General features: G+C 41.1%; 1 protein-coding gene and 1 long non-coding RNA gene across 3 annotated transcripts in view; one reads left to right on the top strand and one right to left on the bottom strand.

The window, feature by feature from the left end:
* The window catches only part of TXK (TXK tyrosine kinase), a 69,487-nt gene extending 52,958 nt beyond the window's left edge, over positions 1–16,529 (top strand). For both annotated transcript variants that reach the window (XM_066384409.1, XM_066384410.1), the window contains exons 11-15: positions 2,524–2,740; positions 5,405–5,469; positions 7,388–7,506; positions 9,808–9,965; positions 12,742–16,529. In XM_066384409.1, the coding sequence (XP_066240506.1) occupies positions 2,524–2,740; positions 5,405–5,469; positions 7,388–7,506; positions 9,808–9,965; positions 12,742–12,810 (628 nt within the window). In that variant the 3' untranslated portion in view covers positions 12,811–16,529. The remainder of the gene's footprint in view (positions 1–2,523; positions 2,741–5,404; positions 5,470–7,387; positions 7,507–9,807; positions 9,966–12,741) is intronic.
* LOC136405239 (uncharacterized) overlaps positions 1–18,701 on the bottom strand; it is a 77,015-nt gene extending 58,314 nt beyond the window's left edge. Inside the window, exons 1-2 of the long non-coding RNA XR_010751485.1 lie at positions 18,465–18,701; positions 18,194–18,344 (exon numbers count right to left, since the gene is read on the bottom strand). This is a non-coding gene — a long non-coding RNA (uncharacterized lncRNA). The remainder of the gene's footprint in view (positions 1–18,193; positions 18,345–18,464) is intronic.
* Positions 18,702–19,718: the final 1,017 nt, after the last annotated feature.

Genomic DNA, 19,718 nt, shown 5'->3' with positions numbered 1-19,718 from the left:
TGTAGGAAATAGAAATAGCTCCTGCTAGTTTACAGAGGCAAGAATGAGGAGGCTAAGGGCTTATTTTTAAGGCACTTCAGAGGAACATAATGTGTTCTTGAATTTGCACATAGTCAAAATTTTTCCTGATTTTTCTGACTTCTAACTATGGAATGTAGTAAATACATTCATCATTAAAAAATCAAATAGCTGACACACATTGAGCTCTATCTGGCAAGCATATACAGCTGGTAATATACATATAACATTGTATATGTGCATATCATATGGTAATATACATATTACCTCCTTTATGTGTGTAGTTTAAATGTCACCTCTTCCAGGAAGTCTTCCTTAACTACCCCGTTTACTTGGCATACCCACACCCAAATGTTTTCTATTATATCACCTTGTGTTAGTTCATCAAAGCCCTTGTCACTACTCCAAAGCTTCATGTATACTTGTTTTGTTTCTCCCCTATTAGAATGTAAGCTCCATAGTAATAAGACCTTTTCTTAAATCTCTCCCCTACAACCTGGTGAGTGCCTAAAATGATGACCAACACGTAGTTGGTGTTCAAAATACATTTGTGAATTGTTGAATGAGTTAATGAATCCTCACAATTCTACGAGGTAGGTTCTATTAAGATCCCACTTTTATAGATGAGAAAAAGGAAATTCTGTAAACTTACCTAATTTGCCTACAGTCCCACAAAAAAGCATGGGTAGTGTTTCTAACTGAAATCAGAACTATGAACTGTTTTGGCAAAAAAAACAACCCACTATCTAGATGAAGTAACATAATGATCAACCGACATTTATTGGACAACTACCTCAGGCGAGGTCTCATAGTAGTTAACCAAAATTGTTGGCATCCTTTGTAGCTTTTCTGGTGCAGTAAAAGAACAACTTCAAATCTCTACTGTGCTCTTAATCATTATATTTGTAGACGTAGCCTAAAGTGGGCCCATACTCATGAGGTTTCTAGAACATCTGCTAAAGATGATTTAGAAGAATGAAATAAGACCAGTCTTTCCCCTTTTACACAACTTCAGCCCATGGAAGCCTACTGAATTAAAAATTTTTATCTTTATATTTTTACTTTGGTTTATACTTTTTATAATGTATTCACAACATGATCTCATTTAATGTTTACTGGAAGGAAGAAAGAAAGGTTTTATCATCCCCATTTTACATATGAAAAATACTGAGGTTTAAAAAGTGTAAATAAGTTGTCCCTGGTCAGGCAGCCAATAGGAGTTATAAAACTTGAATTTAGCTCTTTTGATTAAGAGCATTACATTTTCTTTAAATCATTACAATACTGCATTGCTTTTAAGGGAGTCTTTATTTCAGTTTTTAAATTATGGGTTTGTGTCTCTGGGTGCAGCTTATTAGTGGCAATACAGTATAGGGAGATATATGGACTGATTATATTTATAATCATAAAAATATATGTATAATAAATTTAATTTCTTTAAGAACTTTTTTAATTGTAGCTTACTTTATTCTTTATTTCTACCTCATCATATCATCATGCTAAAATAATTTAGATTTTGAAAGAAAAGCCTTAACATGATAAGATCATGTAACACAGAAATGAATAAAGTAAAAACAACAGCCCAGTCTTCTTGCTTCTGCCTCCCTAAGTGTTTTTCGCCAGGGTAATTAACATTGGTAATAAAGGTTTTTAGTTAAACTCCTAGCCCTTACTATTTAAATCTAATTTAAATAATTCTTATTATTCAACTTTCTTTTCTATATGTTTCCATCACTCTTTCCTTCTTTTTGTCTGTCTAGAATTTTTCATCTGAGCAGCTACAGTTAGGAAGGGTTGAAACTCAAGGAACAGAGGTTCTGAAAGATCTGGGCGAGGAGTATCAGTAATGAGGAAGCAGAAAGCTCACAGAACGGAAAGAAGAAACTGTAGAATAAGGGGCATGCCGTGTTCTGTATCTCCAGTGACTTAGGCAGTTCTCCTTACACTCTGGACCCCACATCCTTGGTGCACCCAGTGGAAAGGAAACTGCGCTACTTTCGCTGTAGTTCATTTTTATCGTATCTCAGCGATGAAAATTAGATTGACATGGTAAATCCTCACCAGTGGAGTCCAAACACTTTTTTTTTTTTCATTTTTCCGAAGCTGGAAACGGGGAGGCAGTCAGACAGACTCCCCGCATGTGCACGACCGGGATCCACCCGGCATGCCCACCAAGGGGCCATGCTCTGCCCATCTTGGGGCGTCTCTCTGCTGCAACCAGAGCCATTCTAGCGCCTGAGGCAGAGGCCACAGAGCCATCCCCAGCACCCAGGCTATCTTTGCTCCAATGGAGCCTCGCTGTGGGAGGGGAAGAGAGAGAGAAGAAGGAGAGGGTGAGGGGTGGAGTAGCAAATGGGCGCCTCTCCTGTGTGCCCTGGCCGGGAATCGAACCCGGGACTCCTGCACGCCAGGCTGACGCTCTACCGCTAAGCCAACCAGCCAGGGCCACAAACACTTTAAAATGCAAAGACGGTTCCGTTCATGGGTGCGTGTTTTCTTCAACAGGAAGTTATCTCATTCAAGGCTAGTTCAGCTTTATGGAGTCTGTATTCAGCGGAAGCCCCTTTACATTGTGACGGAGTTTATGGAGAATGGCTGCCTGCTTAACTATCTCAGAGAGAGAAAAGGAAAGCTCAGGAAGGAAACGCTGCTGAGCATGTGCCAGGACATATGTGAAGGAATGGAGTATCTGGAGAGAAACTGCTTCATTCACAGGGATTTAGTAAGTATGGTGCAATTTCGCTGATTATTTTGAGTATTATACTTATATTCAGAAGGACATGACAATTTAGGGATTTCAACACTTTGAATGATGCATAAGTTGGCTTAATTTTATTTATTTATTAAATTGAATTTATTGGGGTGACTGACTTGCAAAACCATACTGATTTCAAGTGTGCAACTCATTAAAACATCATCTGCACACAGCATTATGTGCCTATCTTTAAAACATTTTCTTCTTCAAGTAAGTTTTTCAGACATGTAACTTTATTTTTAATTACCCTTTGATGCTATAGCCAAGTAAGGTGTTGACCCTAAATATGCCTTAATCAAGCTCCACAGTGATTAACCAAATAAAACTAATTTGCTTTTCTTTCCTCTCTCTTTTTTCCTTCTCTCTTTTCTTCCTTCTGTCCCTTTCTGCCAATAATCAAATATGTTTTGAGTGTCTAGGAAATGCCAGTCACTGGAGATAGACAGCTCAGAACAAGCTCCAGGGCTTCTCGCCCAGAGGGAAACTGCCCGCTGTGGAGCTGGTTCGGTTCTAACAGAATCACATCAGCCGCACTGGCATTACGAGGAGAACTAGAAATACTAACCCTTCTGTTCTGTCGTGTTCAGAACAATCCTGTCTTGGAATCCAGTGATCAACATTTTTTGAAAAATTTCCTGGAGAGTTTACTGTACAGTCAAGATCGAGAAGCACTGCTCTGGAGTTAGACTGCCTGGGTTGAAATCCCACCTCTATTCCTTACTAGCTAAGAAAGCTAGTAAAGTGATATTAATTATAGCACCTCCCTCATATGGGCTTGTTGGTAGGATTACGTGAATCAATACGTGTAAGCACTAAAACTGTGCGTGGCCCATGAAGTACTCAGCAATGACAACTATCACTAGTACATAGACCATTCTTTTGCATTCCTCATAGCATCTTTCCCAGTGTTGAAGGAAAACTTATTTGTTTTCCTCCTGTTCTTTTCTTCAATGGGAATTTCCCTAACACCTTACATCGGTTTCAGGCAACAATTCCCCAAAGTTAACACTATCCCCACCTCTTCCTTTCCCATTTGGTGGCCATTTAAATTAGCCAATTGGGAAAGAGTAAGACTGTACAGTCACCACCCCAGCCAATGGGGCAAGACCCAGCCTAGGGCCCTTGTTAGGATTTAAAATAAAACCTTGCCCCGGCTCGTGTAATTGCTGGCTGGCTTTCACAAGTCTTGCTTAATTGCAACTTTAAGTGTCTAGCACGCAGTAGCTATATTGAGCAGATTTTTGAGCGAATGGATGAGTATGACATCACCTAGCTCATTTTCCTCATCTCTGCAGGTTTCTCTTTTCTGGTAAGGGTTAGAATTCAAAACTCAGGTGACAGTTCTGCTAATTCTATTTGCTCCAGGTGGCGTGTGTGTGTGTGACAGAGACAGAGAGAGGGATAGATAGGGAAAGACAGACAGAAAGGAAGAGATGAGAAGCATCAATTCTTTATTGCGGCACCTTAGTTGTTCATTGATTGCTTTCTCATATGTGCCTTGACAGTGGGGGGGGGGGGGGACTACAGCAGACTGAGTGGCCCCTTGCTCAAGCCAGCAACCTTGGGTTCAAGCTGGTGAGCTTTGCTCAAACCAGATGAGCCTGCACTCAAGCTGGTGACCTCAGGCTTTGAACCTGGCTCCTCCGCATCCCAGTCTGACACTCTATCCACTGCACCACCCCCTGGTCAGGCACTCCAGGTGGCTTTTTGCAGACTCTCCTGTCCTTGGTTTCTTCATTGTTTTCTTTTATGTTCTATTTCACCCACCTACATGCCACTTAAAATCTATCAGTTGACAAGGAATCTTTCCCTGTCAAGAGTTTGCCTTGGGGTCGGGCTTTGAGATCAAGGCTTTGAGATCATTGCCTTGTCAACATTTTCCCAACTGGCTCCTTCTGACTTAACATTTCAAGATTCTTGCTTTGGTTTTTAGACTAAATACACCACAATTTGCTGAAAAGAGAAAAAAGTCTATCAAACCAATGAACTATATGAGGCTAACTAACCAAACCAATCATTTTCTTGATTAGGTTGACTGAAAACGAATTGTTTAGCATCAAATAGATTGTCTCTGCATTACATAGTACTATATTTAATTCACTGTAGTAATTTTAAGACATGTGAGAGTGTCACTGTAAATAGTTACATTCATTGAGATGTAAGTTTTAAAATACAATTTCTTAATTTTTATTAGCTATTATAGGTCCCAAAGATGTAATGACTGTTCCCTATTTGTCATGTATATTGGGACTTCTTTTTAGTTACAATAAATTTTAAAATATGCACTATTTTTTAGGTCAAGATTTATAGTTTATCATCTCTTAAATCCTCATTAAGATTGAGTTAATCTTCATCTTTATTGAAGAGACTTTTAGATGAAAAATCTTTAAAAAGTTAAGTGTTAAAATTTCTTTTTAATTTTTTGTTCTTTCTTTAAAGAATCATTAAAATCCACTTGAGGGCAGATACATTGAAATATATCTATCACTGACATGTGTGTCACCACAGAAATGACACAGCTGCCCAAACAGGGACGTGGGGCAGGAACCCAAATAAACTAAGGAGAGGAAAAAAGGAGACTCTGGAAAGAAAAAATGTATTCAAACTTAAGTTCTTTTCTTCTTTCCATAGGCGGCAAGGAATTGTTTGGTCAGTTCTACAAGTATAGTAAAAATTTCGGACTTTGGAATGACCAGGTACACAATATATTTTTTGTTTACTCACAAGAGAAATCTTGCATTTGTCTACCAGCAAACTGAAAAATGTATTTGGCTTTGCTTTTTTTTTTCTCTCTCTCTCTCTGTTAATGTGGGTGTATGGCCCTCTGACCCACTTTGAATTTTAGGACATGCACCAGTTTTAGCTGTGAGGTAAGCGGACACGGTGGGCTATTCTGATCTTCTTTCAGATCATTAATAAAACTGGGGCATATCTTAAAATTAAAAATAACTGCTCAGTCTACCCAATATGTGTGCAAGAGGAAGAAAAAAGCTTTTCCAACATACATATCTATATTTCTGAGAGAAAAAAAGTAAGTTTGTTTGCTCAGCTCTGATTTTTCGGTCATCATCATACATTTTGATTATCAAGTGAAGTAGCTGACTTTCAGTCTATAGCTCAAGTGTGTAAAAACTGCAACCTTAGTTTTTATAACTCCCTGCAGTTTATATTTTGCACCCCGTTTCCTTCAGTTGCTAGAAATTGAAACCCAGTCATCAGGGCTTCTCCTGGACTCTCCAGGGCCAGAATCGCAGTTCTGTGTGTTTCTTGGGTCCATGGCACTGGTAGGGAGATGGCCTGTCTGGTCCTTGTTATTGTCTGTTGTCTATTGACACTGGCTTCCTTGCAGTCACCACACTTCTGGCCACTGACTCATCCCTGAGTTTCTGTCTGCAAGGTTCCTTCTTACCTGACATTCTCTGATTGGAGAACTCCTCGGGGCTACCTAAGGCTCCATTTACCCAGGCACATCCATCCTTTTTTTTTTTTACATCCACAGCTTTCCTGGAGCGCAGCCTGGGAATAGAAGACACAGGTTCTGCTTTTGGGAGTCTCTTGACTCCCACTTACCCATTGTGGGGATGGGGGCCTTCTTCTTCTGCTATGTGACCAGGGCTCCTCATGTAAGGTGCAGGGTCAGGACCATACCTCAGTCACCCACTAATACTGAATACTCCTTCCTTTTCCTTTCTCTGACCTACTTCCCAGCTCAAGGGACCTTAGAGGGACAGATGGAGGTGGCCAGGGAGATCTCATTCTTATTCAGGAGCCATTCTCCCAAATATTTTATTAATTCCACCCTGCTTTTTCTCTGGAGCACCAAGACTTTTGAAAGCTATGAAAAATGACTCTTTCCCTTTTGTTTTCTGTGATCCACCTTTCCCAAGGTGGATGACCTTTGGCTCAATAAAAAGCTAAAGATGGGTGAAAAGAGTGTATGAAAAAAGGGGGGAGTGTGGGGAAGCATTAATAAATAAATTTTAAAATAATATTACATACTCAAGGATAGCAGACGTTAGCTGTCACCTCTTCTCTTCAGATGCCCATACTTGGATATTCATGCAAACGATTTTCAAAAAAAAGAGAGAGGGTTTAATTAAAAAATTTTTTTTAAAGGAGATGGTAGCTGCTACTGATTTCTTTCCAAATAGCATCATTTTAATGCATTAGAAAATTTTCACATTAAATATATTAAGTTCAAATACTTTTATTCCCCTCCTTCTCGATCCCACAACAAAATATACAGAAAGAAAATAAAGCATTCAGCTTTGAATTTCTTCTTTTTGATTATATCCCTTGGTTGTTAAGACAATTCAGAATGCTACTTTGCAGATTTTATTGTAACTAGCATGATCAGTAGGGTGTATTTTAGACCGAAGAATTGCTTTAGTTTTCTGAGACCCAAATAAAATAAACATAATTGAGGTTTAGTTTGAGAAAGAAACACTGTGAGGGCTACTTTGCCACTTAGAAGAAAAAGAGAGAGAGAAGGTATAAGGAATCTTTCTGGGGTAAAACATTGTCTTCTAGAACTGAGTTAAGAGAGAGGATTTGAAGTAAACAGAACTTGGAGGTAACACCAAACACAATGTGCTTTGAAATCTGATGACCCAGGTACGTTTTGGATGATGAATACATCAGTTCTTCTGGAGCTAAGTTCCCAGTCAAATGGTCTCCTCCTGAAGTTTTCCATTTCAACAAGTACAGCAGCAAATCTGATGTCTGGTCATTTGGTGAGTGAATGGTGCTTGATTTCATAAAATAGGTCAATCTCTTTTAGCTTTGATTTCTTAATATGATGTAGCATTTTGAAAAAGCCTTCTTCTAACAGTACGTTCTGCCTTAAGTGTTCTACACACATCTGGGCAACTGGTGTCCTTCATCTTCTTACGTAAGCCTGCCATTTGGATCTTTTCCTTTCCCATTGAGCACTTGCTATAAAACTGTCCCAGTAGAGCCCAAGCTCTATGTCGATCAGACGTCCCTGATTCGACTTCCCCGTGCAGTGGGACACTCCTGCTGCTTATCAGCAGGTTGGCAGTCTCTTCGAGACTACTCTTGAGGCAGCTTGAGGATGCTACTAATCAGTGGTGACTCTAACTGCCACCAGAGGAAAGACACGACCTACACACAGAGTTACTTGCAATAATCACACAGTCAATTTATTACTCACAAATCCTTTTGGCGTGCCTGGGTACAGCTTAAGGGAGCCCCGTTGGTGTGCTCCTCTTGGCTGTCTTTGGTCAGAGCTCAGAGCAGTGTGGAGACAGTTCAAGTTCACGTTGGAGTCTTGGCGACTACTGTAGCACGGGGCCCCTTAGCTTTAGTACCTTTTCTGGCCAACGTCTTCTAACGTGTCAATCTACAGGATTTTCACCTCAAACTACCTTTTTGGGAGTTCCTCGCAGGAAACCACTTTTATGTTAATCTACTGAAATGTTTACATCAAACCACTTTTTAAGATGTTCTTATTTACGTTAACTTACAGAGTTATGACACCAAGCCACTTCTTATCTATGTAAAACTTCACACACACACTAACTGGGCTCTGCTCGAAAGTCAGAGTCTGTTTATCACATCTGCACCCACTATATTAATTCCTTTCCAGATGTCATAACTTTATTTAATTTCCTTAATTATTTTTAATATTATATTTTAATTACTTTTATACATCTTCCATATTTTTGTTTTTTATATTTCTATATATTTAATTACTATAACATTATATTACTACAACAAAAAACCATGACAGGACACAGAGTCTGCTGACCTAGCGAACAAACTCAAGCAACATTTCTACTCCACAGAGACTTGCAAAGAAAACTGATCTTACGGTGTCGTTGAATTTTGAGTCTAATTCATAAACATCATTAGACAATGTTACTACTAAGTAACATTACCTGATTTACTTCATTGCCTTCAAAATTTGTGGAATTTAGGCATAAGCCTCCTTGGGATTCGTTGATTGTTATTATATTGGGTAATGTTCTTCACTGAGAGACACTGTAGACCCACTTCCAATGGAGTTCATTCTTTTAATTGATTTTCAAAGAAGTGGCAACAATGTGCGATAATCTATCTGTTCTATTTCACCCAACCTTTCCTGGATGACTTCTTGGGTTTGGAGGGACAGCTGTACTTTCAGAAGGGTGTCAATGCTATTGTGACAATAAGGTCAAACTTACGTCATTGATCTCATTAGTTCTCCATTGATGTGGTAGTCTTGGCAGGTGACATTCTAAGCACTACTGTAGAGCAGTTAAGGTGTGAGACCAATGGGTAGCAATCTAAGGGCCTCACCAAGTGGTTGCAGAACAATGAGAACTCCTTGAGTTTTACCCGATCAATTGTCCCTTTATAATACCTTGGACAGTGAGGCTCTTGGGCACATGGACTGGTCTCATTCTTAAGAATTTTTTTAGCTCTAGCATAAGCCTGGCCTCTAATTGATACCTAATACAGATTTGTAGAATAAGTGAATAATTAAATTAACTCAAATTGGAAGCCTTTAAAAATTTTTATGAACCAATCAATCCATTGATGATTCTCGAACATCTGCTTATGTATAGAGCCCTCGCTGGGTATTCTGTGGCTCAACCTAGCAGTCTAACTTCCAGTGCGGGAGGGGACGGCATGCCATGTCCTGGCTGGGAAAGTCGGCCTTAACAGGCGGCAGAGTCTCAGACATTCTGTCATTTTCCATGGTATTGCAAAAAGGCTTATTGATTTCAGGGTGTGGGGACATCAGAATACTTAGGAATAAAAATGCCGGAAGCATTATTTTCCAATAGAGAGGCAGACAAGGCCCATGGAAAAAGAAGGGCATTGTTTTCACTTGGGGTCTTTTCAGATTACAAGCCTGTTCAAAAACTAAGATGCACACTGTCTGCTTTCTCGATGGCATTGCTCTCGTTCTGGGGGCTGCAACTCAAAGGCTGGGAGAGGAAGGAAACGCTGTACAGTTTGAAACAGTTCTCTCAGTTCCAAGGAACCATTTCCCTCTAACCTCGGGTTTCTACGCATTATATTTGCAGGAGTGTTGATGTGGGAAGTTTTCACAGAAGGAAAAATGCCTTTCGAAAATAAGTCCAATTTGCAAGTTGTGGAAGCCATTTCTAAAGGCTTCCGACTGTACCGCCCTCACCTGGCACCAATGGCCATCTATGAAATCATGTACAGCTGCTGGCACGAGGTGAGTGTCCCCTCCTTGCCTGTGAGGGTTGGCAGCCCCAGCATCTGAGAGCGGGCCTGAAGATGACAAACCTGGCCAAGACTCCATCATGGCCAGAAAAAGTGTCTGTTTCCCGGTCATGATCCCTGAGGGCCAGAAGTACTATTTCTATCTGAAACTCCCTCCAAAGTCCTTATTCGGTTCTGTTGCTAACAATGGCCTTTCATCTGAGGAATTTAGGGTATTTTCTGAGTCTTATCTTTCTGAGAATGGTTCCTGCAGAAACTCAGTGATGAGATGGTTTACATCTTTTTAGAACTGGTGGATGGAAACTAAGGATAGAATCAGGTTTGTTAAACTGTCACATTGAAAGAGGATGGTGTTTTTATTTACTTCATTCTACTTTCATTTGTCTTGCTTTTCCAAGGCTAAAAGGAACGGCTTTCATTTCTCTGGTAGCACTCAGGTCTCCTGATACGGAGATTAACCCGCAGCAGGACCACGGCAGAAAGTGTGCCAGGAACTTCTACTCAGAACGTTATCTCTTGGGACCCAGTTTCTCTTTTTCTTGAAATGCCAAGCTTAAAAATAAAGCCAGAGGGGTTTCTGTCTCACTTCTGTCTTTTCCGGGCTTGGATTCAGTGCGCCCCTCCCTTGGTATCAGACTCCCCTGTGCTTCTGGCCGCTCCTTTCTCTCCAGCTGACAGTTTCAGCCCAGAAAACCCACAGCTAAATGAGGCGTTTCCTCCAGGCTGAAAAATAAATCACTTTGATTTCTGATCCGCCAACATTGGAAATTTAAAGATTTCAAGAGTGATGTGGTCATTCCCATTCCAGAGAAGTATTAATTTTATAAAGATACCTGGTGTGTGAAAAAATTTTACGTATGACTCACTGCTCTGCAAGAAACTTGAAAGCTGTTAGCACACAGCTGTCTGAAGAGCATCTTTGCATTAACGTTGTAAGCAGCTCAGTCCTGTCTATGAGTGTACGAAGCAATACACATAGACATGTAGGTACCATAAAGTACTTACTGAGATTTTATATTTTGTGGAGATGAGACAGAGAAGGGGCAGGGTGGACCAAGTAAATGGCCTCAATCTCATATTACAGTCACAACATGGATTAAGACATTGTTTTGCTTATCTTGATTTACTTATTTGCAAAAGTTGATTTTTGCCTACAACAGTTTAACATAATCTAAAAGATCCGTGTGTTTAGGTGCCTCTAGATCCAACGTAATTATAATAGCATTGATACTCATGTTTCATAGTCCCTGTTAACTGCAGAACTTCAGCCCTGTGAAAAGCTGCACGATGCATTCTTAGAGTCTCAAGGAGGATTCTCATGTGTGCTCACTTATTCTTCTGCTTTTTTCTTTAATTGTTCATAAACCGCTAAGGGTGGTGTCTCCCTACCAACCTTGCTGTCTATGACCTTTATGAGAATGTGGTTATCATGAGTAGTTCTACTTGCCATGGATTTCAAAGATGCCACGGGGTCATCTTGTCTTCCTCCTGTAGTCAAAGATAAACCACATCCCACTGTGAACTAGGAAAAGGTTTCACTCCTTGGCCCTTGGCCAGGACTTAACAAAGTCCCTGAGCCTTAGGTCAGCATAGCTGGTGCTCGAGGACTTGCAAAGTCCCTCATGAAAACATGGCTTTTGTGTTCTGACTGAAATCTTCCTTTCTATAGAGGATCGGGTGTGGTGAATACGTGGGACCAGCCTGGGAGCCTGGTACTCTAGGTGCCCGCTCTCTCCCGGCTCCTCCTTTGCCTGAAGCACACCAGGTCGTCCAAACAGATCTCCGGCAGTGCTGTCCCATAGAACTTTCTGTGATGATGGAAATGGGCTATGTCTGTGCCATCCAATATGGCGGCCTCTCCTGGCCATTGAAGGCTTGAAAAGTGGCTGGGGTGACCAAACACTGAATTTTAACATGAACTTAATTTTAATTAACTGAAATTTTTTTTAAAAAAATTTATTTAAATTTATTGTGTTTACATGGACCCAAGTGTCCCACTGAATATAACTCCCTCATCCCCCAGTCCTGAGTCCTTTTTTATACGCCCCTAGCCCCCCTCTCCCTAACTCCCTCCCCACTTCCCGCTAGGATTTGCTGTCCTGTTATCTATATTTCTGTGTTAGGTATACATAATTTCACTAATTCCTTTACTTTCTCTGATCCCATCCCCTCATCCCCTTCCCTCTGACTGCTGTCCCTCTGGTCCCTGTGACCCCGTCTCTGCCTGTATTCTGTTCCTCAGTTCACTTTGTTCATTAGATTCCACATATAAGTGAGATCATATAATATTTTTCTTTCTCTGCCTGGCTTATTTCACTTAGCATAGTAATCTTTAGTTCTATCTGTGCTGTCACAAAAGGTAAGATTTCCTTCTTTTTCACAGCTGTGTAGTATTACATTGTGTACATGTACCACAGCTTTTTAATCCACTCGTCCACTGACAAACACTTGGGCTGTTTCCAGATCTTGGCTATTATAAACAATGCTGCAATAAACATGGGGGTGCATATCTTCTTTTTAATTAATTGAAATTTAAATAGCCACCTGTGGCTAGTGTTTGTGGCTCCAGCCATTGTATCTTTGCCACACTCCCTACTCTCACATCTTCACACATGCTTTATACCAGTCACACCCTTTGTGTGAGCCAAGTCACTCTTTTCCTCCACCTGTGGAGAACCACTTGGGTCCACATCCCGGTTGGCAAGTTACAGAACTGGTATCTTAGTGCATCTTAAGCTGAGCTGACCACCTCTGCTTCCCTTTTCCAGAAACCTAAAGGCCGTCCGACATTTGCTGAGCTGCTGCAGGTGCTCACGGAGATCGCAGAAACTTGGTGACTTGCGTGGAATGCCGACCCAGAAGATCATGTTGCAGAATTGTTCCAAGAGGAAATTCCATGTGGGGTGCCTGCTGGTGACTATCTTCCGCCACAGTTGATGACTCTTGGAAACATTACCAAGATTACAGACTTTCCAGACTTTTTAAAATTTAAAAATATTCCGCCAATTTTTCTCCATGTGTTTGAGAGGGACTTCTAAACTCTCATTCTTCTGTACCATTCTTCATGTCCCATATGTGAAGATTGGCAAAGTGCTCAGTAGCGTTTATAAAAGAACAGCCCTGAGAACCCCTGAGGGTACCTGCAAACGTGACTCTTTCCAGGGCAGAGATTTATTTTCTGAAGAGGAGTGACGTTCTGTACTGCAGTCGTCCCTGCACTGAAGATGAAAATAAATTTTGCGAACTCATGGGATAAAGGCGCCAAGCCAGCAGAATCTCCTGCTTCTGGACGATACAGATCTTTATAGAAAAGTCCCCGTTATAAGCCACATGAATGTGAGCATTCTGGAACTGTCCTGTATAGTCTTCCCTATGTTGTTTAACAAGTTATTTTTGCACATATCTGATCACTTTGGAGACAGTTTTCTGTATTTCAGCTTTAAACACCGTTTTAGGAGATAACTGAAGCTCCTCTTTGAACAGGTCCCGGTGACATGTCCGTTTCCAGTAATGCCCATTGTCAGGGGCAGTTCAGAACCTGAATTTCAATTCTAAGATTTTACACTTTGTTTGTGTGAAATTGGACAAGTAAAGAAGCCTTATTTTGTTGTAAAAAGTAGCTCCTGCACCCTTCTGGAAGATGACTTGGTCTTTCTGCAAGAACAGGGCAGGCGGGGTGGCGGGGGACAAGAACAGGATAACCACATATTACATCAAGCTCCTTTATTTCTGAAGTCCAGGGTTTTGAATTCAAGAAGACGCAACCAGTAATCATTATTAAATCTTAATTTCTCATGACCTGTTTGGAGGAATGTTGGAAAATTGATCATTATCATTCTGAGTGCTTCAGCAGTACCATAGGAGGAAGGATATGATAATAAGCACAAGTGTCATTACTTTGAGGTCTAACAACAGGAGTCTATTATTTTTACACTCTCTTGCCCTGCATCATGGTTCTGAGGGAATTTTTTGTATAATTATCTTTAGATTCTAAATTGCTGGCTGTCAGTAGCTATGATCTCTCAGTCATATTTACTAACCCTCAAAACGCCGTCTTTGAATAGCAATAGTCCTCAATACATGTGCATTGAAATAATGAGCAGCAGGCATGAGAAGAGACTTGATAATTCAAGTAAATGATGGCCTCAGAAATATTTGTCAGTGTAAAGCCAGTTACCACGGCCACCATCACAGCCACCTGGCCCATGCAGGTTCACATTTGATTCAGACAGACGGTAATAAAACAACGAAGCCAAGAACTGGTGGTCCATTACCTTTAATCCTAGTTTGCACCCGGCGGGCAAGAAATACACACAGTGGGAAAATACTTTCCTTTCCATTCAGGGCTCCCAAAGCCACTGACTTATCCGAGTTTCCTAGAATCAAAGGTTTCTAGCTCACCAACCTTATTCACCTCTGTTTTCCATCTCCTTCTCTCTGCACAAACTGGCTTTTCCTTCAGCACTCCGCCATCTTGGCTGTCTTTCCTCTCCTCCACGTGGTCTTTCTCAGCTCTCCTCCAGCATGGGCTCCTCTGCCCCATTTTATAGTGTAGAAATCAAAACCGTTTAGCCAATATATGAACAAGAAAGTCTCTGATACAAGTCACTTATCTGAGGCATAATGGGATTCCTCATGAGAGTGCACCACCCCACATCATGCAACAGTCAAGGGTGAGAGAGGCTTAATCTTAAAACTAAGCCTTAGGCTATAACGATCCTGCCTGCTTACAGCCTGTCCCCCACATCCAATGCAAACTATAAGCGAGCAAACATATATATCATATTTACAAACTTATTTGACCAACAGTCTGAGACACTGTTCTGTTTCTGAGATTATCACACCCTTTTTCCTTATGGCTCCTGCTCTGAGGAGGGAAGAAACAGGGCTCCTACTACTGAGATCATGGTTCAAATAAAATAATGTAAAAGTCTAGCTTGAGATGGCATGAGGCTATTATGTAGCAAAAGCCAAGGGAAGGGATGCTAATGTTATAACAGGAAGTAAAGTAGTACCAGTATATACAGGATATAATCTTTCTTAATTTTTACTAAGCTCAGAAGTTCTCACTCTCACCCCCACCCCCCCAAAAAAAACCCCAAAAGCAAAAAAACCCAAACACCGAAAGGCTGGGATTGACTCTAGAGCATCTGCCATCACGATTGATGCAATGCAGGAGGTGGAGTACTGAGCAAAATATGATACTCAAAGACAAGTTATCCCTTGAGGTCACAGCAGCAGCAAGCACTTCTAAGAGCATATTGGGGGTGGTAGGCAAGTTCCATCTATTCCTTTTGTTCTAACATTTCAGGACAGTTTGAGATACCAAATTAGGAACAGGAATAACTGGAACTCTCACATAGTTAACTGAGACTCAGAAAATGGGTGGATTTGGAATGTCTATGGACAGAGGTTCAGTATTTCCTGTTGTTTTCTTAAGAAGTAGTCACACAGCTCCTTCTGGAAGGGAACTATGTTTTGCAACTAATCTTCCTATTACTTACTGATATGAGCTCTCTGTGTGTAGCTTAACTAGTTTAGGGTCAGAGAGTGGAATATTTCAACAGCTTTGCGTAAGAAATGGACAGGAAGTTTAGAGGTTGGTTGAGGCTGACACCCCTAAAAGGGAGAAGACAGGAAGTCAAAGGAGAGAAGGACTCTCAGAAAAACAGAATGAATTTGGAGGCCAAGCAAAAGATACGATCAGTGTAAATAATCGTTTGGTAAGAACAGCCAAAGGTTTTTTTCTTCAGTAAACTTTGAATTGAAGTACAATACATGGTCCACATTGCATTGGTAACATGCTTGAGTGGTAATCAAACTCACAAGACACAGTAGCATCTAATCCAGCACTGAGCTTACTTAGCTTTTTAGAAGTGTTCAGGACAGGATAAAGAGTGTGTATAAAACCTCAGTTCCGATGGAAGCTTACTGATTCTTTACGTGCATAGATGCTTGGGTCCCTCCAACAGCTGCTTAGAGAGAGTGGATGATTGCTGGTAATGAGGCCACGGTATGTGGTGTTCATTTGATACAAAGAGGCTTATCCCTTGGTTTTCCACCTGTCATGCAGGCCTACAATTCATAGACCTCTCAACCCACATGCTGTAAGAGATCAGAGGTTTTGCAGCGTATAAAACATACGTCTGGCCCTGGTACCCAACATTCCAAATTTACCTTAACTTGGGACAGATCCAAGGGGCAGGTGCTGGGCAAACCTAAAATCTTCCCAGACAAGTAAGGTTAAGTCTGGAAGAAAAGCAGGGCAGGCCTGCTGCTGACCCTTTGCTTACATACATAAGTACACAAATTATGTGTATATAGTTTACATTTCACAAGGTGATAACATCTGTGTAACTAGCACTAGATCAAAATATGGTACATTCCAGAATTTCATAATCATTCTCATTCTCTAGTCAAGTCATTAACCCAACAGCAGTCAACATCCTGACTTCCAATGCCATAAATTAGTATGAGCTATTTTTTAACTTTCTGTAAATGGAATCTTATGGTATTGTACTCTTTTGTGCCTGAATTCTTTCACTGAATATGTTTATATGATCCATCCATGTTGTATGTGGTTACTTGTATTTCATTCACTCTTATCTCTGTATAGTCTTCCACTATATAATTATACAGGTTATTTATCTAGTCTACTCTAGATGGATATTTGAGTTGTTTCCAATTTTTGGTTATAGACCAATGCTGCTATGAACATTTTTCTACATGTCTTTTGGTGGAAATATGTATGTGTTTCTTTCCGGTATACCCAGGAGTAGAATTGCAGGGCCAAAAATTGCATGTATGTAAATAGTACCAAACAGTGTTCCTAAGTGGATATAACCAGGGACACACCAGTATTAGGGTCTTGGCATTTCAGTTGCTCTACATCCTCAACAACACTTGGAATTGTCTTGAACATTACAATGGCCCAAGGACTTTTATGGGCAAGGGTGTCTCACATTCAATTTTAAGTTGTTTAATTGAGCTGTGCTGCAATATGATCTCTATCCCCAAGTCTTCATTGTCAACACAGCAGTGTGCTCTATGCACAACCTAAAATAAATAACCTCTGAAGGACTGAAGTGATTTGGGGCGATAAGAAAGAAAATATTAGAGGTGTAATGCAGAGTAGAGAAGAGGGATTTGATGAAAGGCAAAAACTGGGATCTGGAGAAATTATGAAAGATGTAGGTTTTCCATCATATGTGGGATGGGAACACACACATACACACACAGCTTACATGGAGCCATTTGTATCTTCAATTTCTTTCCAAAGAGTAAGGGTCTTCTTAAATCGAAGGCCTGATTTGATGAGAAATCTGATAGGTTTGTTTAAACCTGTCCAGAGGTTGGCATTAGAGTTAGATGCATTGCTTGGCCTATAAAGAAACTGGAGAAGGGTGTGGGGGTGGGGATGGGGATGTAGGGGTGGGGGGAGAAGCAGAGAAAACAGCAGGAGGGAGACATTGCCTGAGGGATGTAAAAGACTTGAGGGAGCAGGAATTCTGTTACCTTATGCTGTTCGTGAGCTCACTAACTCATCCTCATTACCCCCAGCTATTCAGTGAAGTCAACTGGACTCATGAATCTGTATTTGTGTGGATTTTATTGTGTGCATAGGAAGCGTATAGTGTGTATTTTGCCTCTGGTTTACATGGTGCAAGGCAGAAACCATAGAAAACATATAGAAGCTTGGGAAGCAGAAGAAGCTCTAAGCATGTAAACCCCCTGAGAATTCGCCTAACTCTTGGAGAAAGGTTTGATTATGCATCAGTTGTGCATTTGCTACACTGAAGATGGGGTGGAGGTACTTCTGGTCAATTTAACTTGTTTTTGAGGATAGAAAGAACCTCAGCTAACATCTGGATTACTGATATTTAACTTCCCAGTAACCTGGATAACTTATAGACTCAAAGTGCATATGTTTGGATGATAGCTGCATTCGTGGGAAAAGCCAAACACAAATGAGATGCAGCAGAGAATGTATAACAGAAGAGCATCAGCCAATGATACAGTGAAGCAAGAAAATCATAGTTCAGAACCAGGGTGGAGCCATATCCTCAGGTTCTAGAACAGGGCCCAACATAGAGGTAAGCTAAATAAATAGTCATGAAATGACCCAATGCAATAAAATTCCTGGGATTACCCAGGAACTTCCTTTTCCAGAGATGACCATTCAGTTTAGTAAACAGTGCTCCTTTTGGGAGTCTGGCTAACCCGTTGCTTTTCCACACAATGGTGGACCGTTTCTCCTTCTGGTAGTAGTGGATAACTTCAGGTAAGCCGTCAGTCCTTCTTCTTTTTGGTAGAGATCTTAGTTTTTCCAGAACAATTTGACTTACACATAATTTCCTCCATCTCCCTTTATCTATTTACAGAGATAGAGAAAAACACATTATGTTAGCGATTGACATCAGATTAATAGATAAAAAAAATACCTGAACAAATCTACAGAGAAATATAAATTCATATACAGAGAAATACTTACAAGAGGAAGTAAATTATCCTTATGTCTAAAACAAAGGTGAAAATGTCCTCACACTTCTCCCAGTTGTGTAACAACCTGTAGCTACTTTATTTTGGCTGTAAAATATCCTGTTTTGCTGGGTAGTGCTGGAAAAACTCAATTTAGTCCAGTACAAAAGTGAAAATATTTTCCATAAGTAAAGTGGGTAGTCTCTCAGACTTTGTCTTTAACTTCCCTCTCTTTCTGCCAAATTGGCATCTAGGTACAGAAGGGAGGGGGTGGCTTTATCCAGGGTGATAGTCAAAACAGTTAACAACTGATTTGGCATGGACTCAGACCAATCAGAGTGGAGGCTGACTGCAATAATCCGTTCAGCCCTTCCAAAGCAGAGTGGGACTACCAGCCCTGGCAAGGTGACCTTGGTGTGGTGACGTTAATGAGAGGGTAGTTTTGATTGGAACAGTGTTCCCTGGCACCTCTGGTCATTTCAACAGCATTTCTTATCAGCCTATTGCTGCTTGACCTGCTGGCATTTGCAGACTGAAGTGGTGGCTGTGTGCGGCTGGTCTCTCCAGACTGGGTCAGACACAGAGGCCATTCCTGGCTGCTGTGATCGTGCCCCAGCTCTTGCTGGCTCTGTGGGCCCCATAGGCTCTTCCACTTGCTCCTCAGATTCACCTGCTGGTTTAGTAGCAGAGGCTGCAGGTCCCTTTTCCCCTTGAATGGTGGGCACCATGACAGGGTTTCTGGCTCTCAATTCAGCTTCTTCCTGAGCCCATCTTGAGCACATTTGGGAACTTCTGGATCCTGTCCATACCACATGGGGACAGAGAATAGCTCAGGAAGTTAAAACTCTGCCACTTCACACTCTGCCCTTACTCCTCATCACTCTGCCTATGATGTTATGCTGCAGAGTTGATCTTATGATGGTTATTCTCCAGACTTGGACAGCAACTGTTTGTGTGGTAACCCCCTCCACAAGTCTGAAACATGAATTGGAGCAACCCCTCTCCCCACCATTGGCAGGACCCTCCACCTGGTCCTCTTGAATAAGGTACATTCAACCCATTTAACACCACTGTTCCTCTTCCCACAAATCACTGGGTCAGAGGATGTTAGCCTTTCTGACGTGGCCCTCACACATTAGACTAATCTGAGACCTTTCAGAAAATACTGTTGTCCAGGTCCCACCTTTCCACCCTTCTTCCTATTCTTATTTAACTGCTCTGACGGGCACCCAGGCAGTGGTGGTTTTAAAACAAATTCCCCCAAGTG

Source organism: Saccopteryx leptura, chromosome 5, assembly GCF_036850995.1.
Source record: "Saccopteryx leptura isolate mSacLep1 chromosome 5, mSacLep1_pri_phased_curated, whole genome shotgun sequence".
Lineage (NCBI taxonomy): Eukaryota > Metazoa > Chordata > Mammalia > Chiroptera > Emballonuridae > Saccopteryx > Saccopteryx leptura.
Note: the sequence above shows the minus strand (reverse complement) of the source record. Positions and strands in the feature narration are given on the sequence as shown.